This window comes from Actinia tenebrosa, unplaced genomic scaffold, assembly GCF_029948245.1.
Source record: "Actinia tenebrosa isolate PJP-AT-01 unplaced genomic scaffold, QUT_ActTen_1.0 PGA_scaffold0__85_contigs__length_37466705, whole genome shotgun sequence".
In the NCBI taxonomy this organism is placed as follows: Eukaryota; Metazoa; Cnidaria; class Anthozoa; order Actiniaria; family Actiniidae; genus Actinia; species Actinia tenebrosa.
This window is the reverse complement of record NW_028292569.1, coordinates 5,394,759-5,418,092: the sequence shown is the minus strand read 5'-3', so window position 1 is coordinate 5,418,092 and position 23,334 is coordinate 5,394,759. Positions and strand designations below refer to the sequence as shown.

Genomic DNA, 23,334 nt, shown 5'->3' with positions numbered 1-23,334 from the left:
TTTCGCCAACAGACATAATCTCTGAAGACTAGTTGTCAGCACATTTTGACAGGTTTTTGATTGACATTTTTAATTTTTGGTATTTGCCTAGTCGTGGAATATACAGTGCTTAATAGCAAATGACGTAAGCTTTGTAACATCTTGTCACAAAAGATAAACCTCAAAAAACTGCTGTAAGATCCTTTGAAATACGCTGAGTGTGCAAGAAAAATTTTCAGAAATTTATTTTACAGAATGAAAAAAGAGAAATAGTTGTAGCCATGCAATCATATCTGTGATAGTTATTTACCACAATATAAGATGTTTTAGAAAATACGACTTGAAAATATAATATTTAGCTCAAATATAATAAAGCAGAATACATGCACAAATAATTCCAGTACATAATTGGTCAACACACAGTCGTTAATTGTCAGGGAATTTTTTTTGTAAAATGTCGTGCAAGAGATCTCAGATTTAGGTAGGCCATTAAGAATGGCAAAATGTGCCACAATTGAAACTAAAAATAGAGATATTTGGAAAATCCATAAGAGCAGAGATTTTATTTTTTGTAAGAACGAAAATCATTTTAAGTAGTTGGTATCAATAAAGGGAACTGAGTAATGTTGAAGACACTTATAACACAGATCACAAAGTTAACTCTCACGCCAATATTTTCTTGATATTAAGTAACTATATTCAATCCTTTCTTAAAAAATCAACATGTGCAATATAGCAAGACCAGCAAGAAGAAGTAGATGCTTTTTTCTGCTTCTTAGGGAAGGTATACGCTCTCAATTTGGGGGAAGAGATGGGAATTTGGAGTAAACATTTTTTAGAAAAGTTGTAACCCTCCTCTTTCACTCAGTAAGAAATTAATGACCCTCCTATTAAGTCAAGGAATTATCTTTTGTCAAAATAATAAGGTTTTTCTCCACAAAAGTTCAAAGTTTTACTGATGACCAGCCCCTGCCCCCATAAAAATGTACCTTCGCTTAAAATAAATGTTCCTTCTATTATGTTACCAATGTTCACACAATGCTCCTAGTCAGATGATTTAATGGACATAAGATTGCAGGGCTTAAAATAACGTCTGATCAGTTGCCAGTCATGAACACAGGCCAAATTAGTTTTAATAGCTTAGTCATACCTCATTTCTAGCTAAATGTTACTGGTCAAAGTCGCTGGCAAGGCAAATTCTTGACTGGACAAGTCTCAGTTCTGGCCAGACATTGTTTAATGTCATTATTTTGAGCCCTGAATTGCAAGCATGCACAAAACATATAGTGATAATTTTACTTGGAAAATAAAAATCCCAAAAATAATTTTCAAATTTGAATCTATAATACTTACTAATGAAGGATTTGTCATCATTTGTTGTGTCAAAGGAGCAAGCATTTGTGGCTGTAATGCCATCTGTTGCTGCTGTTGTAGCATCCGTCCATTGTGTTCTAGTTGTGCTTTAAGATGTTTTGGTGGGTGGAGATATTTGCATTTTTCCCTCTGACATCGACCCTGAAGAATATGATGACGTCATTAGCATGTGTCTTATCATTAGATCTTATTGTCATTTGAGTCAGAGCTAAGACTAACAGCAAATCAGTCGCCAGACATGATGACCAGCCAAATAAGTTTAAGCTTGATTATACCTCCTTTCTGGCTCAACATTAATGGCCAAAATAACAAGCAAAGATTTGATTGGAGAAGTTCCAATTCTGTTGGAACATAAATTGCCTGACAACCGGTTATTATTTTTTAGCAGCACTATTCATATCTACTATTTTGCTATAACTGGTCTTTCTTTGGTGCCAAAATACTTCCTCATTCCTCTAAAAAGCTTCTGATATATCTACATATACAGGGTTTTCATTAAGGGTATGGGATCGGAGAATGCATTGGTTACGGAGCAAAATTCTCAGGCTTAAACTACCATTAATGGCTTAGTAATTCATAAGATGTTCACTTGGTCCCCAGGACTCTCTGGCAGTTCTTCTCCTATTATTTCCAAATCCTCTTCTCCTAATATTTCAAAACTTAATGAAAACCCTGCATATATGGGTCATTTGGGATTCTGATAATAGTCTTGTGAGAGACAATTCTTATGCTTTCAAAGAATTGTGTTACGAGGTACTTATGATACATTCAGTGAATAATGTTACTTATGTCACGCATGCACTATGAAATTGATAATTGATAAAATGATATCATTTTCTCAGAGTGCAGAATCTTATTACATGATTATAAAAAAGCATATCTTGCATAGCACATCATGATGAAATATCAGTAATTATTTTACAATTACATCTATGGCTATAATTATAAGATACTTTAAATACAGTATCATTATAACATCGTTATTGTCTCAATTGATAGAGCTAAACATTTAAACCGAATGAGTTACGGACAGGATGTCTTAAAAACCTTATACTTTTATAGGATCCTTTTATCCCATGAATGTTGAGTACTTTAAATATAAACCAATTAGTTAATAAAGCTGGATAAAAAATGATATTGTGTGACGTTTTGATGTCTAATCTTACTGAAAAACATGAAGATCTTGTGCATAAAATAATTAACCTTTATTGCCAGAACAACCTTATACTTTTAATGGAAAAATGTCATATTTATTCCTAAAACAGCTTTATCCTAAACAATTTTCTATAATAATCAAATCTAGCTATGTTTCAGTGTGTGAAAACAAGAAAGCTGTATCATAATTGGAATGAAAACAGAAAACCAAGGTCAAATTAACATTGGGAATACAGACTTCAAAATAGAAATTATGTGATCAAAATTAAACAAATATGAGAACAACAAATTTATGCAGTACACAATCTTTGCACCGTGTTCGAGCAGATAAATGATGTATGTAAACATACTACAGATATCTTGGAATAATTTACCAACTACTTGTAGTATTGGAGGAAAACAATAATGTTGACTCCATAATCTACATGCAGATATACATGTATATATATAAAGTTCAGATCAAGATTAACCTTTAATCTGGAGAAGCTGATAGAAGTGTGTGTACGTGAATGACTGCGTAAGGTATTATCATCAAAACGGGAACTAACAGGCATGAGCAAAAGAAAACTTTTGAAATTGATGAAAAACAAAGTGTCGCAAATTAATTTCAAAAATGTCCTTTACAGTTACATTCATCTTCTTTTTTGAACATTTTTCAAATATTTGGTAAAATATTATTTCAATTTTAATAACACTGAAATTTGATTTACATAATATTTATATTGACACAAAACAAATATTACATAAATATGGAGCTAGTATTGAATTTATAGAATGAAAATATTATAAAACATGGAAGAGAGAAACCAATACAGTGAGAGACAATAGGAATCTACTGGCTATCCTTTAATATGATTTCTGTTTTACCATTGCCGATATAATGATCAAAAGCAAGTTACTGACAGACAAATTAAAAACTTAATGAAAGCTTAAACAAACTATATGACGATGTCCCAAAAGCTGATAAACAGAAAGATTAGACACAGTATTCTTAGTTTTGACTAGACTGAACTAACAATCATTTTTAGGAATTTGAATTCAGTAGGAGTTTAAATGATCGACTGTTCCGTTATATTGGGAGGAGGGGGAAAAAGTATATTTTCAAGAATCTTTTTGTAAGTGTAACTAAAGTTTCTGAAAATAATACGTGAAGTTCAATGAGTGGAAAATATGACTAGTTGTAATAATATTTAAGAATCTATTTTTTTTATTCTTATATGGATATCTTACGGAATTATGAGAAATTCCATCAAATTTGAAAAATATGTAGTTGAATCTTAGATCTGCTTCTCATTTACATAAACAAAGGGAGACAACAGCATAGGGTGATTGAAGGATAATATAGCAGGTTCCACACATTTATGAGAATGAACACCAACAAACCAACATTCCTAACTGCTGGTGTCACAAAGAAAAAAAAATGAGGGGATTTTGAAGTAAAAATTTTAAAACAGGTTGTCACCTGGATGGCGTTACATTAGTTACATGGTAATGACTTCGTAGGGCTATTGAAACATTAGATTTTTGTCCTGAGGAGAATTACTCTCAAAACAATAGAACTTTTTATATAATTTGCTATTTACATTCTTTGATTTTCATTTTGAACAAAGAAAGGAAAGGTAGTTAAGATCTTAGAATGGATAGATAGCAATTTCAAAGTAATTTGAGTGAAACAGGTTTAAGTCTTTAGGAACAAAGAGACCAATTACGAAATGAATAAATAAAATTTTTTTATGATGAATTGATCACCAAACTTTGAATCATCAAACATTCTCGAAAGTAGATAAAAGAATGGTTATCTTTTCTTACTAGCCTCTTTCCTTGAAGAACTTTTTAAGCCTTTGCTCAGAGATATTTATAACCTACAAGGAACTCGACTTTCTGGAACTACCGTAGCAGTTTGCTTTGAGCAAATGAAAAGAGAAAATCCCCCCATATGGAAGCTTAGATGGAACAAGTTTACTGATGCAACTAAAAAAATCACTTTTTAGCATTGTTCAGCTTGAGCATATATAAAGCCATTTCTGAACATCTGTGGTATCCAACTAACTGCCAGCAAATTTTTAGTTCATTTAAAATTTATATATATTCTATCGAAATTCTAAGAAAAACTTAGTAAGAAAAAACCTTTCATCCATATAATTATTGGCTAAACAAAGGTAACAAAAGAAATTTTATAGAGAAACTAAATTAAATGCTATAAGGAATAATAATATAGCGTCACAAGTGTCTGAATTTGTTTTCTTTAAGGATTTGCGTTTCTAACTCAGTTAATTTTTTCGTCTTTTCCTCTGTTGGCTTACATGTATTTTACCTCAATGTACTGTACCTGCCAAACTGCGTTTTTAAAAAATTATAGTCTTTGTTCTTTCGCGACCGCTACTTTACTCGATTTATCATAGACTTAGTTTTTGATTTCTAGAATACTTATTCGGAACTTCTCTAAATGATCGTGTAGAAATATTTTCGTGGCGCATGTAAAATTGTGCGAACATAAAAAATTGAAATATGAGTTGCACGCGATTAGAAAGTAAGTACGCAGTAAGAAAATTGAAGTCCCCGTGTGTCACGAAATCTTAAAATCAAAAGCCAAGGTAAATTAGATTCAAAGACGGCACTCGGAAAAATAAATATAGGAACAATTTAGCGCCATACACGCGGGGACTGAAAAGAATATTATCTGTCTTTGGAGACGTCAACATATTTTTTTTCTGCACGAAAGGAGCTTTACCTACCTCTTGAAACTGGGATGCTTTTACAAGTTTGAAAAAACGAACATCAAAGAAATATTCCCGATCATCCATCAAAAATAAGAGTTCTGATATATTAAAGACTAAGTGTTTTTAGAGTAACGTCAAAAGGCAAAATCAAAATAGGAATCTTTGGACCTGATTCATCATAAACACAGACACGCAACAAGTCTTGTTGAATCGTATAATCAGATCAACTTAGAGAGAAAAAAATTTCATCTTGTCTTGTTGTCATATGAATAAAGAGCAAAAACGATTAAACTACCAAACACTATCTGTAGAAGGGTTATATCATCAAAATAATTTGCCTTACGCGAACCGTTCACCCCAGTTGTCATATGAAATAAATTTGCAAACGTCTGCAAAAATAGAGTTGTGTTCAAACAATGTCAGATACGACACAACTCCACTACGTCAAAAGTTAGACTGCGTCTTCTTGGAACAACTTCAGCTCCAAAAAATCCCCAGAAATTCCCCAAATATAAAAGAAAGCCTGTCTAATGGTTCTAGGTAGGACAGCTGATGTATATCTACCTTTAGAGAGTCGAAGCATGCCGTAACACGGCCGTTGTGAATGACCACATGAGCCGGTGGATGCGCGAAACGACACTCTTCCTCTGTTCGAGAGCACTTCCCTCTTTGAAACTCTCGGCAAACCTCGACCTGTAGCCAGCGCGAATCTTTTCCCATTATTGGCACAATCATGCTCGGAGAGCTTGGCATATGCCTGCGAAACTGGGAGGTAAAATCCGTGGTAAGGCCTGCGAGAACACAGATATTATTTTTCTTTTTTTCGGAGCAATTCTAAATACGATGCAATAAAGACCAAAGATTTTTCCGGATATTTCTATAGCCTCGTTCTGACGACAGAAAAAAACCCCTTCACGCATGCTCCATTGATTGAAAATCGCTGGCTCAAATTACATAACAATGAGTCATCAGTGAGGGTCAGGGTTAGATGGATCAAAGAAACAGCCAACCAAAAAAGTTTATTTATCACGCATTCTTAAAATAAGCCAGTTTTCACTTTCGATTACATATAGACCCCTAATAAGAAGTTTCCGTGAAGTTATTGGCGTAGTTCTACGCTTCGTAGAATTGTCTGTGAAGGTTAAGTGTCGTGTGTATCACGCGACGCTTCGGTACGTGATGGATCGTGCAAGTTTACACTTCTAAATAATCGCGGTCGATTACGTCATAGCTCTGTGATACGAAGAGGATGGCTACTTTCTTGTTGTCATTTCCGCATAAAATCAATGCCAGGAATTTGTCTTCAACGCCGCCAAACCACAATTGTTCAGTTTTAAAGACTCTTTCCATGTGGCTGATCTAAAGTCAATAGCTGTTTGACAATTTATTTTAAAAGCGGCCATTTATAACCGACTAGGCCCTTATCAATGCCAGACGTTATAAGAGTCAACAGGAAACTTTTTGAAAGATTTGAAATTCCTGAACCCCTTTCATATCGGGTCGTACAAGATGGTTAGATGAAGTACAGTACACTTTGTGGTTACACAAGCACGTGTTTAGAAATTTCATAAGAAAAGAAACATAAAAGTTAAAGGATGTTTGGACAGCTTTCTCAAAACAATGCTATAAAAAGCCCGTTGGATTCCCAAAAAAGAACCACGTTGATGCAATACACTCAGTTATAGATCGGCCAGGTGAGGTCGGGATAATTTGTGACTATATCATTTGTTTGAAAGAAAATCAAACGCTTCTTCGAATTTTTAATGACAAACTAAAAAAGGATTTTTGGAACGTGACTAGTACGGAAGCCATTTGCCAGACAATTTTTTTTAACTCGTTCGCCGGATCAGGAAAACTGCGTCCAAGTTTCTATTAGAATTACTTAGTGGCAAAAAGTGATGCGGTGCAAGTTCTCTTTATTATGCTGATATAATATACGCTCAGAAAGTTACAGTAAGTTGAAGTACAACAAGAACAAGCGCGGAAGCAAGACTGTGGCAGTGAACGTGATCTTGAACATGATCAAATTTGCGAGGCCTAACGATTATTTGAATCACTTAGTAGAAACTGGCCGTGACGTGTCCTCGCTCAATATTAATGTTACAAGCTGAGGCACATTGTTTGTTTCAGGAGAAAAATTACCATCCATATCTGTCCAATGTTTAGCTGGCGTTCAAAATCAATCTTCCCTTTTAAGAATAGAATACAGAGCATAACTGAATTTACTGGTCATCCACCCACTGTCTGATGATAATAATGCAAATTATATATGCTTAGTTTAACGTGACTAAACCAGCCATCTTTCGAGAGCGACGCATTGGGTTGTCTTCTAGCTGTATTTAATATACGATACGATCAAAAACACTACCCAGTAATTTTTCTTGCATATAGTATCATTGATTTTCGGATGAGTCACGAGTCCAGTTCTTTCCTGTGCTATGGGGGGTTTTCTCCGGGTTTATATGTTCCTCCCTCCTCAAAAAGTCAGCCTCTAAATTTCAATTTGATCATGGAACGAGGGCCACATGTTTGTTAGCCATATGCATGCACTGGTATGACTTACATCGTAAAACAAGGAAAATACGGTACTGCAATGCGTTTTCGCTCACTCGCTCTTTGTGCATGGCCGTGAGTCAAGTAGTTGGTGCATGGAAACAGATTGGCGATTAAAGCAGCATTAGCTGTGTATTTCAGTCCACTAGCTTCCCAGCGTCTTGCTGTCTTCCCTTCTTTGTACGGCCGCTAATATTTGACGAAATTAAGTCAGTTTTATTAATGGAAAGAATGGCGTCAGTTAAGTGTATCTTGAATTAAAATGTGTACGTAAACATATTTCTAGCTTGTGAGGTGGAGTCATATATATTGTTTGTCTGCCGGGACATAGGAACCTACTCATCATGACTCCGCTCGCGTGCGTTTTCTTGTCCTAGATGCGTCACAAAAGAAAACTAAGCAACAATTCCGTAGTTCCCGATGCGTAACAGAATACAACTGTTGTACATCAAAATAATTGCCTGTTACAAACTGTAAACAATTTTTGAAGCATGTGTCGAACAAGAATTTCAATGTTATCATATTCATGTTTTTGTTTTTTTAAATTGTAAATGAAAAATATTGGTTGCTTAGCCAGCAGGATGACGCAATATTTCAAGAAAAACTATCTGATCTGAAGTGCTTTGTTTGTTCTTGAATCAAAAGTAATGATTTTGATACTACATGTAAGGAAGACTAAATAAATGAGGGATGACCTGTGTGCTGGAAGTGAATCATCGGCACTAATATGAGGTGAGTAATATGGAGTTTGACTCAACACTTCCCTTTATGAATCATAAAGAGGAATTCAATAGCTGCTTTTAAAAAGGAGGGTATGTTAGCTTGAACACCTATCAATGTGCCAAGGAAGTTGTACACGTGTAGTTCATTCATTTGCTTAGAGTTTATTTATTGAGTTTGAACTTCAGTGAAGTCTCCTTCAGTGGTGTTGGACCACAAGCAAGCAAAGTCTACCGACTCACACCAGTAACTCAGTACCAGTCAGGTAATAACTAAACGGAGCATGGTGATTAAGATATGGGGACACGAAAGAATGAAAAGAAGAAAAGGAAAAAAGAAAAGAAAACAGGAAAACAGGAAATAAAATTATTGTCTACAGTCAAGGTGACGCGCAAAATCATAAAGTCAAATTTTGTGCAAATTAAACGAATCTCTCAACGAATTCAATTATAGAAGAATAGAGAAAATGAAAAATGAAAAGACAGGAAATAAAACTCTTCAGTCTACAGTAGAGGACACGCGAAATTAAGATATGAAGTTTTGGACAAATTCGACAAATCTTTCAATGAACTCAATCAAAGAATAAAGAAACTGAAAAATTCATGAAAGGAAAGGAAATAAAGTTTTTGTGTATAGTAGATGACGCGCATAATCTTGGGGGTTGAATTTGAATTTATTTTTTTAATAAATTGCTTGTCGAAACATTTTTTTTTTTTTTCCGAATCCGCATAGCTGATGGGAGCCGTGATATAATCTTTCTCCCCTTCAGTGACAAGTAGATGGAACTGGTGCGAAATCTGTGTCACGGCAGCATAGGTTGTTTTAAATCTTTAGTCATTATTGGTCTGGGGTATAGCTCATAGTAGCTTTAATGACTGATCCACCTTAAGCTGCCTTAGATAGAACGAACGACTTCTAATCTTATCATGCATTCTGTGTGAATTAATAGCAATTCCAGTCTCCTTCGCAGCCACTGTTTGGGTTCATCTAGCCGCTACGTAGGCTCGAAACTTAGCAATCCGAGTCTATTCTGTGAATTGAACCAGAGACTATACGCCAAAGGTTTAATGTTTTTCTTCCGAATCAGTTAGTCGAAACCGCTAAATCACGAGCGCTCGATAGGGCGGCAATGCGTTCCCGGAACTGAGCTTGTCATGTTTGGCCGTTTTTCGATATATACATTCAGTTGTTTGAAGGAGTGGTCTTCGAACATCGTCAGGTGCATGATGTTGCAATAATAGGCGTGGCACGCGTGTATAAAAATATCTTTGGCTGACCCACAAAACGTGATTATTGCCAAAAATCCAAATGAATAGGAGGAAAGATTAAAAGATAGAGTGATACAAGAATACAAGGTATATATTTCTTGACAATACTGTGATAATCAACATGCGAGAGTTGGATGGTAGTTTGTGTGAAAATGAATGAATAAATAAATGACCAAATGGTTAAATTGCTCGCCGTATGCTGATTATATGCATTATCGTTTGGCTTCGTGGCGACCAAAATAAAATTAAAACGGTATTTAGAGAATTGAAGAAAATTCATCCCAAGCAAGCGGAAAGCTTTTGATCTATTTATGTATGTATATATTGAGGGAGAATACTTTGGGTATTGAGGCATTTGAAATTTCTTTGCTTTTGGCTTGTCGGTGAAGGCAAGCGAGACACCGACCTAATCATTTAAATAATATTCTTTTCCGTGCGGGCTTTGTGTGATTCTTATTTTTACTTATATTAAAAAGGTCGGCTTTTTAATGATTATCGATAACAATTAAGATACCTACTGTTAAAGATGAATCTTACGATTTACGTATCACGACAGCATGCCAAAAAACATGCAATCATTACTTTCGCTTTATGGTCAATCGCTCACGACATTCTTCAAAGTCGCTTAGAGCATCCACCGATCACTGTCTTAAATTGCACTAACTCGATTCGTCGCAGTAGCTTCCGACCCGGTGATTTCTGGTGTCGGTGGAAAAGTCACGTAATATAGCGTGATTCTTTATTGACAAAGCCGGTGACCAAAATTACCTCTAGGCTATACTCTTCTAGTATTTATGACTATGTACGAAAAGAACTTTTAACCTCAGATAATTAAACATCAAACGATAATTCGAACATTTCGTAATGACTTTTTTGTTATCAAAACTACACGGTAGTGAAAAGATGACATAGATTTTATTATTTTCGTTTGTATTAATGTATTCGAATTTGATAGCTATTTTTTATATGATTACATTCGTAGCGTAATTCGAACAGCGTGCACTATCGATCGTGGGGTAGCTATCTTTATTTAAGGCTTGCCGTCCTATTGATTTAAAACGCGGGATAGACGTTGTTTGTCTTGTTTTTGCTTCGCCAAGTCACGGAAACATAACGGGTCGCAACTGACTACGTCATAACTACTAGTAACAGGGGTGTTTTCTTTCACTACTTATTGTGATTAACACCGACTTCAATACCTGTGGATGGCTTGGTTGATTTCTACTTGCCCTAGTTAACTAAAAAAAGTACTGTCTACTCTAAGTCTACCTTTTCTATGGTTTTTCAGGAAAAGGAAATCTTGGTCCATATCAAGAGCTTTAGGAAACGGTGCCCTTTAGAAAGCGCAGGTTTTAGTTGGGATGGTGCTTGTTATAACCGGTTTTAAACACGTGCGGCCCCCACTAGTACAATCAAAACTTTATAAATTCAGAAACATACCGGGAAAATTTGGCTAAGGAAATTCAGTGTATTTACCAAGCGATGGGGAAGGCCAAAGAGCGTTCATTCATCGTTTTTAAATTTATTGATTCTTGAATGAATTGATGTGGTATTACATTTGTCACGTGCCTTTGTGGTAATGATAAAAAAGAAAATGGAGAGACACACGCTTAATTAACCAGTTAAATCCGGTGATCCATTCATTATCATCATAATATCAATAATTATCATATAATTATCCATAAAATACCTATATTTTTCCTTTTCGAAAAACTGATATTTTCACATGTGAAAATAACATGTTATTTTCACATGTGAAAATATCGTTTCCACGTGTATTTAAGCTATTAGTTTATAAATAAAAACTTTTTGTAATAATAAAAAGCTTGTTAAGTTGATTTTATGGATAATTATGTAATAAACAGAATATTACATGGGCGCTTGGAGATACGAAATTTTTCTTCTCGTTTTGAAAATCTCTCACTCATTCGCTGCGCTCACTCATGAGAGATCTTTTCAACACTCGAAGATAAATTTCGTATCTCCGCGCGCCCATGTAATATCCTCTATTTATCATCATAATTGTTGTAGTACTCCCTTTCAAATCCGCTCGTGTCATTAAAGAACTGAAAGCGCATATTAAAATTCCGCCCTTTTGTACACAACCCTAACTTGCCTCTTCAAGTCGCCAATATTTCGACAAATGACTGTTCTCTCCACTCTCTAATGATAGCAGGAAATACGTCAGTGCGTCTCAGCTGGAAATAAGGCACTCATCAGGGAAGGAATTCTTTCACGAGATGAATATGAAAAGAAGGCCCCCCTAGTAGGCCTAGAGAGGCTTCCGGATGGAATCAAACTTCAAGTTATTAAATTGAATATTTTGATTTCGGCAAAAAATATAAGAAGAAAATAATTTGCATGAGTGTTTACAAACAATAGACTTATCTAGAAGGATTTCAGTGACCTACGAAATTATGTCATTCGTATAAATATTGTTAATGTTTCCCTTGAGCAGAGAGTGGTTAGTTTATGGGTCCCCTGTGGGGTATAAGAGAAAGGGACTGGGGTGAGCTTACTAATATTCTGCTTGACTACCAACATGGCGTCCAATATTACTACGTGAAAACAGAACTACCGCACGGAAATAAAAAGAATTTAGAAACATTTTAAAAAAACTTTCATTGTGAAATACAATATTTTTTGAAATTTATAATTTTGGCTACACCGGATTTTTTTGAGCGTGAAAAAATAGAAAAATGAGAAGAGTAAGTCAAAAAGCATTATAAACGTCGAAGATCGAAGACAGCTAGTTTCCATCTTGGCTAAAAATATGTGAAATTTGTCGATTAAGAAGCCGTTTTTAACTTTAATTAGTTTAACTGAGATCTTGGAGGTAAGTGAAGTATCTTTAATCAAAGAGCTAGCAAAAATATGTGTATTTCATAAGTCTTATGAAAATCAAAAAAATTATATCATATGTTGTGTTACTGTATGAAGTTTATTGGTCACATATTTATGTAAGCTATATTCCCTAGCTTTGCTCATTGCAGACGAATTTAAAGATTTTATATACTAATGCTGTATCTATTATTTAGATATACCTAGTATAACATATTGTATTTTTTTTTCGAATGCTTATATTTATGACCTTACCAGTACTGCTTTCACAGGGGTTATGATGTCCAAACATAATTTTCAAACCAGAAGTGGGGTACTGGAAAAATGGTCCAAAGTGTTTGAGAGAAGGTATATATTAGATTATTCTGTTAAAACATATTCACTTTGAATGTAACAAATAAATGTTAAAATGGTTGACATTTGCTATCCTTACTAAATTACAAAAAGGTCCATATTTCATGTGTAAGCTTGGTGGTCAATGATATAAAATATATAGGTTATCAGTTGGCTAAGCATCTGATACAGCTGTGTATTTTTACGAGTCACAGAGTATTTAAAAAATACAAGTGATGAGTATAAGTGCAAAGCCGTACCAGATGCTTAACTGACTTATAAGTTGTTTATCATTTAATTCTATAAAGAAATACTCAAATTTCCTAAAAACTTTATCATGCCTGATCATAAGCAGAGGAGAAGTGCTTATACAGTCTCATATTAGGCATGGTCTTTCTCCATATCACACACGTTCTTTGAACAATTAAATGATAGTATTGATTATTGGTATGTGTTGCTGGCTGTTGTTTGTGACAAGAAGGAAGATTCAGACCAATATTTTTCACTCCCCCACCCTCCCTCCCTTCATTCTTTCCCACATATACATGCTCCCATGTCCAATTACTCATTCCCTCACCCTGATCTGTGCCAGTAACAAAGAGCATTGATTATTGCCTTGCTAATTAACTGTACAAGCCATTCTTTCAATTTCTTTCTTTACAGCCAACCACCATCATTACCAAGGAGTGTAAGTACTATTCTAATAAAACTAATGACAGTTTAAATGCCTACATTATTTTTGATTTTTTCTGTGCACTTTATCACAGTTACCATACAGGGAGACAGTTACCAGAACAGACCTGGAGTTAGAAGATGTTTTTGAAGAAGTCAGTGAAGAAGTTAATTCTAAAGGTCGGTAATTTTAATCATCCATTTTTGAAATTGGCTGCACTTTTTTGGTGATTTTGGCTTTGGTTTTATTTTTGACAGCATCTAAACAAATTACCAGTATGAAATCTTCCCAAGAAAACAGCTTGATACCTTTGAATAGAAGAAGGAGTAGAGAACTTGTGAGACCCAAGACCCCTGGTAGATTGGGTCTTTACCAAGAAGTAAGTGTTTGGAAAATTGTTGTCATTGCATTGTTTCTTTCCATTCTTCCCTTCTTTCTTTGTTTTCTTTCTTTCATCCTTCTATTTTTCCATCTTTTTTCTTTCTTTCTTCACTTCTTTTCTCCCTGATCACTTCTTTCCTGGTCACTTTCCTTTCTTCATCTCTTCCATCCATCCATTCTTACTTCATCCACCTTTCCTCTTTACCTTCTTTCCTTCTTTTTTCTCTTCGTTACTCTTCTCTTTCTTCTGTCCTTCTCATCTTTCCATTCATCCATCGATCTATCAATCTTTTCTTTCTTTCTTCCTTCCTTCCTTCCTTCCTTCCTTCGAAAACTGACTGGTAATCTATCAGTGTTTTTCCCTCATTTGTTTGTATATATTACAGTCTGCCCTTCCAAGTAAGAAACCACCTTGGCAGTCATCAACAAAAGTTGAAAGACGACAAAGTGCACAATATAAACACAACAGCTCTCAAAATGGTCAAGGTATGGATCAAGAAATTTAATCTGCCATGTGCCATGTTTTAATATTTTGAAACAAGATATTATCAAGTAAGATATTTTTGTTTATTCTCCAGCACAATATGAGTCTTCAAACTTTGAAGCCACTACAAACAGACCTCCAATCACAGTCAAAGATGCTAACTCTCCTAAACCTCTGATTGAAAGAACTCCATTCAATGCATCTGACCCACCACCTATGGAGCATACAAAGTCTTCTAGATCTGGCACACTTGCAAGATCTGGCACACCCACAAGATCTGGGACACCTGCAAGATCTGGGACACCCATAAGATCTGGGACACCCGCAAGACCTGGCACACCCACAAGATCTGGCACACCTGCAAGAACTGGTACACCTAGATCTGTCACACTTAAGAAACCAGCTTCAGCAAGATCTGTAACTGCAGTAATTCCTGTAAAGCATGTTTCTGGAGGAGAACCTATATCACAAAGAACTGCCAGGGTATTGATAAATATTGCGCTGTTATTAATATCAGAGCAATAAAAAATTTAAAATGTTATTTTTATATTATATTTGGGGTCTCTAACCTTTAGGGTCTCAGGTTCAATTCCCAGACTCTGTATCACACCATGAATAGAGTTTTTTGGGGTTCTTCAGTTTTCTTGACCCTGTGAGTTAGCCATGCCCTGACTTTGACCAGAGGTTGTTTCAAGATATTGATAAAATTGGCCCAAAAAACCCTCAAAGTACAGGAGATAACCACCTCTACTTTATGCTCACATATGATGTTGAGTTTCTTCAGTGCACCACCCATGCTTTCCATTAACAGCTACCTTTGTTGTTATTTGAATTTTTTAAATTTTCTTTCAGGAACTGAGAGAAGTGCTCTTTGGGTCAGCATTGACGTCTTTTAATACAGACTGGAGGAGTCAGCATATCAACTTTTTGGGAAATTCATCTTATGGCCTTAGTTTTTACAAGGTATACGTGTAAAAACATAGCCAATACCCTTATGCATTAGATGAGAATATTTGGGTAGTGAATTAGAATATGGTAGATCCAGCTAGATTTGGTAGGAGGATTAGAGACTGACATGAAGAGATAACTACACTTTGATAAATGCACGTCATTAGTTTGCAAGATCAAACCTGGATCACAATGAGCATTTTTACTCTAAGATACTCTATAAAGGAAGCTTGAATAGGTGAATTTATACTTTTAAATAATTTGTCATTTGTTCGTGTTATAGGATGAAATTTGATCACTGATTATGGAGTAGATTCTAGGTCCACAAATTTCTACATGTAATGATCTTTTTAGGATATCCTTGTTGTTTTTTTCATGTCACATTTTACTAATGTTTTATATCTACTCAGCCAGGGCCATGTGGGTTGATGGCATGCATTCAAGCATTTCTGATGAAGTACTTATTATTCTACCAGAACACAAATGACTTGAAGGGAAGGTAAAAATATTTCAGCTATATAAAAATATTTCTAATTATATACTACATTGTATAATTAGAAATAAAGTACAGAAGAAAAATATAACTTGCAGTTTTCTTGATTTAAGCAATTTATATTGTTGTAGTGTATTGGACCCCTTGCCGTCAGAACGTCAGCAAGCTCTTGTATCTGCCATAGCCAGGATGATATGGCAGGCTGGTTATGAATCTAATGGTGTAGTTGCATTGTAAGTAGAGGATCATATCAAATAGTGTATTAACTGTGTATTTAACTAAGATGATGTTTAAATTGATCACAATATCATTGGAAAGCATGGGTGGCAGTAAGAGCGTCGCCTCTTATAAGTTAGCAATTAGCCCTTGGCTATTTACCAATTAGTCCTTGAGCATGAATGGGCTATGTGGTGTCACTAGCCCATGAAGCCAAAGCCTGAATGGGCTATTGACTCATAAGCCATGAGGATGAGAGGACTAATTGTTTTAGTCAAATTCAACTAGTTGGTCAAATATTTACATGGAAACATTAAAGTTAAATTAAATTTTTTGGTTTTCAAAGTTGGCACTTTTCACTACTAGTAGGCTATAACTTATAGCCTACTAGTAGCTCATGCAATCAGAATGCAGATGATAGACCGCTAGTTGGATTTGACTAAGAAGTGTTACCCTCATAAAAACAAGGAATTTTTTTTCCATAGACCATGTGGGACATGTAATTGGAGGATGACTAAAGAATATAGAGAGGATGATTTGACCGAAAATGTGAGTACAAGACCAATGTCACTATTAATGGGTAAATTAGTAATCATGTCCTCCAGTTCTACAGTGTTTCACATTCATGTATCAAAAATCTTATTACTTAGAATATGAAATTTAATCTATCATTACTTACTGTTAAAATATTGAAGTGTATATTAAGAAGTATAAATCAAAATATGGTATCAAAATGTGCATATCTGAATATTCTGGAGCATGGTTAGTGTTACACGTTTCAACCACCTTATGACAGTTTCTGAGAAGTATAAATGAAATTATGTTCACGAGGAAATGAGGCTTCATAACTTGCACCCTTAAACTTGAAATTATTTTAGATGCTCTGATAACAAGTAAACTTCTAAGGATGAGAAAAATCTAGAATACAAAGATAAGAGTTTGGTGCAGCATTAAGAGATTAAGAATATGATCTATTACATACATTTTGCATTTCTTTTTTCAGCTTGTGATCTTTAGATTTAATAACCTCACTGAATTAGAAAGGTTTATCAAGAGAAATCTTTCATTTGTAAGTATATTGCATGTGCACTGAAAGCCTGATTCATGCTGATAAATACTGATATACTTTATGCATTTACAGTTTGAAAATACCAGTGGAAATGGCTGTATTATCTTCTTGTACTCTGTCATATTATCACGCACAATCAAAGGGTGAATACATGGTTCTTTTGGTTAATGGTTTTAAAGATATATAGTTTGATTTTGAGATATGTATAAAAGCACCTTTTAACTGCTTTATGTGTTTATCTGTGTTTTAGACAAATGGAAAAATGCAACACTATAATTTCTTACAATTATTCTATATATATTTTTTTTCAATAGAATTTACACTGACTTGGGAAGCTTTGATTCAATCTTAATGGAAAACAACGAAACCTGCTCTCAGGTAAATGCAAACTTCCCAAATCTTCACGTTAATTTTGTATTAATAGTTTACTTATAACCTTAAGATAATGACTGATTACCTTGAAAAGTTTGTGCATGCCATAACTTAAGAGTGGTTGACAGCCAGGAAGAGCCACATTCTGATTATAAGAAGTTTTTTACATGATAAATAACTGTGTATAAATGCTTCAATTTTTCCAAACATTATTTTCTTCACAGAGCATGTTAAATCTGCTGTTAACAGGGCGTGCAGTCAGTCATTTGTTTAATGGTGATGTTGAGTATGATAAGAGGGGCAATGCATTGGTAAGTATAGATTGTTCCTAATCTTTAATCTGCAGTCTGCCTTCTTTGTTGATGTTTGCCATAAGAATGCTTTGGATATAAATCAGTAAGCATCAGTTCTGCTAAGAGTATTTTTTTCCTTAGCCTGTCCCACTAAAAGGAATCAAAACAAGAAGTGACATAGGGTATTTGACTTTAAAGGAACACCTTAAACCTAAGGAAATTCAGGTAAGAATTATATATGCATTCATTTTGTATTGCTGTCGTGAAGCTGCTAGGTATAATTATTTATTTGGCAATTTGTTTTTGATAGGTTGGTAGTATGCTGAAAACACCAAAGTATCCGATCTGGGTTGTTGACAGTACAGGTGGTCGTTATGGGGTTATCTTTTGTTTAAACAGTGAACTTGTTAATGATTGGTAAGTTAAGATGGTATGTATATGTAAACTATAATTTTTAGTCCAATGATAATCTAATAATAATTTTTTTGTAGGAAGCTTGAGAGACTATTCAAATTGAACTTTTACAATGGGACAAGCAAATATAGCTCTTCTTGTGATGAGATCGTAACTGTTGGTAAGAAAAAAAAACTCAAAGAGTAAGACAAGCTTAAACAACGACAAGCTACAATGAGCATACAGAATTATGTGAAGTTAACAAACAAATAGAATTTGCGCAACTAGCTAAGATGTTCACAGCCACAACTACTAGGTCCGCATCTAACTACAATATGTGCAAACACCAACACGTGCAACTACAATACAGCTACGATCTCCACAACCATACCTACTAGGTACACAGCAACTAAGTCGTGCGCAACCACAGCTACAATTTCAACAACCACACCTACTAGGTACACAGCAACTAAGTCGTGCGCAACTACAGATACGATCTCCATCACCACACCTACTAAGTGCACAGCAACTAAGTCGTGCGCAACTACAGATACGATCTCCACAACTACACCTACTAGGTACACAGCTACGAAGTCGTCCACAACTACAGATACAATCTCCACAACCACACCTACTAGTACCATGCGCAATACAGCAATACAGCATTACACATCTACTACGCCACACCTACTAGGTGCGCAACTAAAATTATGTGCGCATACAATGTTAACTTAAGCAAACGACTACACAACTAAAAGTTAATAGTGGCGAACTGTTCCTATAATATGCAAAAAAAAATGTTTGTTTTTCTAGATACCCGAGACGTTGTAGACGAATCTGACATAACTGAGGATACTCATCCCGTTGAACATATAATTAGGACCAAGTAAGACTGTGTTGTTTTATCGGCCTTGATGAGATTGAATATATATTTACATATGACCTCTCCTGTCTTTTAGGTGGCCTGGTGCAGTCATAGAGTGGGACTGAATAATGCGAAACCTGGTGCACAGCAGTAGACGATTTTGAAAGTCAATAAATTAACTGTGCAGAATAATTTATTAATTTCTTCACTGCCAAACCTTTTTTCAGAATGGAAATTAGGGATAGGTAGATTTGTTTGAAGAAATATATGATAAAAGGGATATATTTTCGTAATATTCGTATTTTTGCCATATTCTCGTCAGACCTTTTTTGAACTAAGAGTGGTATATATATTTTTTATTTATTGTGTATTTATTTATAAAGATAAAATGTAATATATATATATTTAAAAGCAGAACTAGTTAACTTTTAACTGCACTGTAAATAGTCACATATCGAAATGCTGCTCTTGTCGCACTTAACACGAGATGTCAACTAAAGATAAGTTTAAGTTTTGAAGAAATTTAATTGTTTAAATGTAATTTTTGAAATTCACGGAGAATAAAAACGTGTTTATACTTAATTCAATAAAATCCTCAAGTGTACATCTTAAAACCCTTCTGACAAGGATGGAAATATGTAAAGGAATAGTGTTATTATTCAAAATATTTTTTCTTTCCAAATAAATTCGCACGTCTACTTCTACCTCCAAAATGTCGTGTCTTGATCTTGTTGGCCGACACCCATTTTATCATGTAGCGGCGAAAGCAAACTAGTAATAGGTCTCTTGCTCAACCCAGCCTTAAAAAAGAAGGTTGTATTAGGAAAAAATGATAACCTGAGTATCAGGCCTTGGCGGGGTGCCTGGGGAGGGATTGGTTGCCTGATACAAAAATTATATCAGGATGGTTACTGAGTCAGTGCGCATGATCCAGGAAAATCTTTGGTTTTATACGTAAATGAACCTGCAAAGCATACTCACATCCAGGCCATTTACGAATGAAATATCGACGGATCTCGTCATAGACGAAAATTAGTAAACTGAAAGGCATGGCTGGGAACCACCACGTTGCACTGAAATAACAACAAGATGGAGAAATAAATACATCTAGCATCTACATCTCAGTACATATATGTTTTTTTTTATCATCAGTATGAGACAAAGTGTCAATCGATCAACAGTTTTTTGGCTGGCGAACTGTACTGACTGCGCAAAGAAACGACGCGCCCGTAAGAGGAAAAGGGAGATCAAGTTGTCTAGCACGTTACTTCATTTTCCAACATCCAACTTACTTTCCTCGGTGCTATCATACTTACTTGAGTGGATACATATTTAAGCCATGGGATAGGCCAGGGGTGTAAGAAAGCATGATTGCCAACAACGTCTCGAATATCAAGGCAAAGTTCAATTTGTTGTTTCTGTTGCAACGAACAAAAAGTAAGAAAAAAATACTAGTAACGAGGTTTAAGATTTACAAATTTAACAATCCAAAACTAAAGAATACGATGCAAAGGTGTACTTACGTCATCTTTTGTGTGATGATGGAGTTTTTTCTAGTTTTGCAGATAATCAAATCAGCCCATTGTACGACCACAATACTGATAAAGAACGCCGTATGGCACGTGTGTTCGAGGATTTTCCTCTGATGGTAACTCTGAAGGCCGAAACACACAGAAAGTAAATATTAACGTTACGATCATACAATACTCTAGAGTAGAATATATGCCTGTGTGTGACAGTGGGGAAACTTGCGGTTTGCTTGCTTACCCATTCTTGGTTAAAGTTATCCAGCACTGCGTGATTGTTCTTGTCTTCCCATTCAATTCGGATCCCTATCAGCCTTTCAGGAAGGAAGCCATTCTCACCCATGATTACGAAGTATGTGAAGAACCCACCCAGAGCCTTTAAAGGAAACAAATATTTCAGAGGAATATACTAAAATCTGCTGATAGAGACGTTTCCCAGTCCCAATTGCCAAAATCATACTTTTGAGAATAAGTCCTGCCCTCAACACGGAAACAATTTTCTTACCTGAATAAAGCCAATCTGTCCATAAGTCATTGCAATCAACCTGGAATATGTCAAATATTACCATTTAGAGTGATAAAGACTAATAGTATAATCCTGACAATACTAATAAGTTAGAAATGACTGGTTAGTTGATGAGTACCTTTCATTGACAAGTTTGTCCTTCTTAGGATCTCTGGGCCTTCGTTTCATGATGTCACTTTCAGGTGCTTCATAAGCAAGGGAGATGGCTGGTACCTTGATTAAAATGAACCTCATTAGTTTAATACTTGGACTCAAAGGCTTCTATAGGTGAGTTTAGGGGGTGAGGTTATTATCAACATTGACAGTATCAAATGTGGGATTGGGAATGATTGCGCAAAAACTTTTAAAAGTTTATCAAACCCTGAAACAGCCTCTGGGCTGATCAATGTCAAGGTACGGTTAGGTATGGCACAAGGAGGTAACCTGGACCACCTGGTATCCAAGGAGAGACCTGCTCCTGCAAACTCTGCTCATATGTGATGCCACATGACCCCTTGATTCAAAACATATGTATTGATACAGCAACCAAATTGGTTCCATATCTCCCATGCACCTAGCCTATTTCTGTTCACAAATATGGTGCTGAAGGGTTGATGAGTGCGGATGCATATTGTGACTGTAATTCGTTATTTTGTGCATCTAAAGATTTTACATAAAACAACAATTGGGTATAAATATCAGGTGATGTTTCAGGAATTGCTTACCATATCAGTCCCAAGATCAATGCATAAAATGGTAACCACTCCAAGTGGCTGAGGAATACCAACCACAATGAACATCAAGAATGGTGTGATCTCAGGGATGTTACTAGTCAGAGTGTAGGCGATGGACTTCTTCAAGTTATCAAAGATCAAGCGACCTGAGGGTGGATAAAATATAACCAATGAGTACAAATACTTTGATGGAGAAATGCCCTATAAACAAGCGTGCGTGGTGGAGGTTGTTGTTCAGTAGTTGGTGGGGCACTTTCAAATTATGAAGTCATTCCTATTTTGGAAAATGGGAGTTTGTTTGTTTGTTTGTCCTGTCCAACAGCCAGGCTTAAAATATTTCTTTATAGTCAATAATACAAAGCAGCTATAGTCAATTTTTATAACTCTTATAGTTCTTTACAAAGATCAGGCCTGATTTACCTTCCTCGACTCCAGTAACAATGGAAGCAAAATTGTCATCCAGGAGAATCATGTCAGCAGCTTGTTTAGACACATCTGAACCAGCTATTCCCATGGCAACACCTGGAAGACAAAAAATATACAGAATATACTTGATACAGGGACTATTTGACCAATAGGAGAGTGGGCAAAGCATTTGAGTGACAAGAATTGGCGTTACGATACGGCAAATTGCAAGCAAAAACATCAATGTTCAATATCTATTCGGCAATAGAGTACCGAAGTGTGGCGTCATCAAGTTTCAAAATTTTCAATTCAGTTTCGAAATGTTCATTTTGAAGAGAACACATCATTGCCTACATTTTTACCAATTTTAAGGCCGAGCTTTAAAAATGAAGACATTGGGCAATTAAGCTCCAAAAAAGCACAATACATTTTCTCTTATATTGGACTGGATCTAATTACGGTCTAATATACGTATTGCGATATTTTTGTATTGCATTACCTATATCTCAGCCGTTTTTCGCTCTATCGCTCTGAAATAACAGATTTTTACATGCAATTTCTGATAATGTCACCAAAATCCTAAATTTCTTTAAAAAACAATTTTGTGACGTCATCACTTCGGTACTCTATTCAAGTTTCTTTAAAACCAGAAAGAAAAAGAGAAAGAAAGAAAGAAAGAATGAATGAATGAAAGAAAAAAAGAAAAAAATAAAGAATAAATGAAAAGCTTGAGTAGGTATGAGTTTCAGGTCACCCATCCAGGTCCTAACCTCACTCCTGAACCGGGCTTCACCGGTTAATGTCGCAAGCCTAAGTTTTTTCCAGTGGACCACGGTTCCAGGTGAATCAGCATAACAATAGCCGTGAAAACAATGCACCGGATAGACTAGTCTTTTTGATATTATATTTTCAACCGATTCCGTGCGTGGCAGAGATGCAAGGGATTAGCCGATATGGTCTGGGGGCCGGCTGGTCTCTCCCCTGATGCTTCGGCTAGAACATTTTCTTGCGTAATTCGTACACCCAAGGGCAGA

At 35.4% G+C, this 23,334-nt stretch overlaps 3 protein-coding genes and 1 long non-coding RNA gene across 9 annotated transcripts in view; 2 read left to right on the top strand and 2 right to left on the bottom strand.

The window, feature by feature from the left end:
• Positions 1-6,124, bottom strand: part of LOC116291691 (muscleblind-like protein 3) — a 30,640-nt gene extending 24,516 nt beyond the window's left edge. For 2 of the 5 annotated variants that reach the window (XM_031698896.2, XM_031698897.2), the window contains exons 1-2: positions 5,793-6,122; positions 1,333-1,494 (exon numbers count right to left, since the gene is read on the bottom strand). In XM_031698896.2, the coding sequence (XP_031554756.1) occupies positions 1,333-1,494; positions 5,793-5,981 (351 nt within the window). In that variant the 5' untranslated portion in view covers positions 5,982-6,122. Of the gene's footprint in view, positions 1-1,332; positions 1,495-5,243; positions 5,380-5,792 lie in introns of those variants that run through there. The other 3 variants (XM_031698900.2, XM_031698898.2, XM_089027068.1) reach the window with 3 other exon arrangements.
• A 68-nt stretch (positions 6,125-6,192) lies between these two features.
• On the top strand, positions 6,193-9,153 carry LOC116291692 (uncharacterized). Its single transcript, XR_004196606.2, has 2 exons — positions 6,193-8,513; positions 8,690-9,153. It is a non-coding gene; the product is annotated as an uncharacterized LOC116291692 (long non-coding RNA).
• Positions 9,154-11,645: 2,492 nt separating this feature from the next.
• LOC116291704 (inactive ubiquitin carboxyl-terminal hydrolase MINDY-4B) lies at positions 11,646-19,712 on the top strand. Of its 2 annotated transcripts, XM_031698914.2 has the most exons (20): positions 11,646-12,605; positions 12,883-12,958; positions 13,607-13,631; positions 13,711-13,795; positions 13,874-13,995; positions 14,384-14,483; positions 14,576-14,964; positions 15,334-15,444; positions 15,840-15,928; positions 16,054-16,155; positions 16,624-16,687; positions 17,142-17,207; positions 17,280-17,350; positions 17,522-17,585; positions 17,804-17,890; positions 18,014-18,097; positions 18,183-18,289; positions 18,364-18,446; positions 19,079-19,151; positions 19,225-19,712. In XM_031698914.2, the coding sequence occupies exons 2-20, from the start codon at positions 12,888-12,890 to the stop codon at positions 19,253-19,255; spliced, it is 1,824 nt and encodes a 607-aa protein (XP_031554774.1). In that variant the 5' UTR covers positions 11,646-12,605; positions 12,883-12,887; the 3' UTR covers positions 19,256-19,712. The 2 variants fall into 2 exon arrangements, with proteins under 2 accessions (XP_031554774.1, XP_031554775.1); XM_031698915.2 differs by lacking the exon at positions 11,646-12,605 and having other exon boundaries at positions 12,638-12,958.
• A 75-nt stretch (positions 19,713-19,787) lies between these two features.
• LOC116291703 (sodium/potassium-transporting ATPase subunit alpha-3) overlaps positions 19,788-23,334 on the bottom strand; it is a 33,677-nt gene continuing 30,130 nt past the window's right edge. Inside the window, exons 16-24 of the mRNA XM_089026963.1 lie at positions 22,316-22,417; positions 21,887-22,041; positions 21,301-21,395; positions 21,162-21,201; positions 20,898-21,032; positions 20,654-20,784; positions 20,447-20,548; positions 20,112-20,203; positions 19,788-19,930 (exon numbers count right to left, since the gene is read on the bottom strand). Coding sequence (XP_088883089.1) covers positions 19,902-19,930; positions 20,112-20,203; positions 20,447-20,548; positions 20,654-20,784; positions 20,898-21,032; positions 21,162-21,201; positions 21,301-21,395; positions 21,887-22,041; positions 22,316-22,417 — 881 coding nt within the window. The 3' untranslated portion in view covers positions 19,788-19,901. The remainder of the gene's footprint in view (positions 19,931-20,111; positions 20,204-20,446; positions 20,549-20,653; positions 20,785-20,897; positions 21,033-21,161; positions 21,202-21,300; positions 21,396-21,886; positions 22,042-22,315; positions 22,418-23,334) is intronic.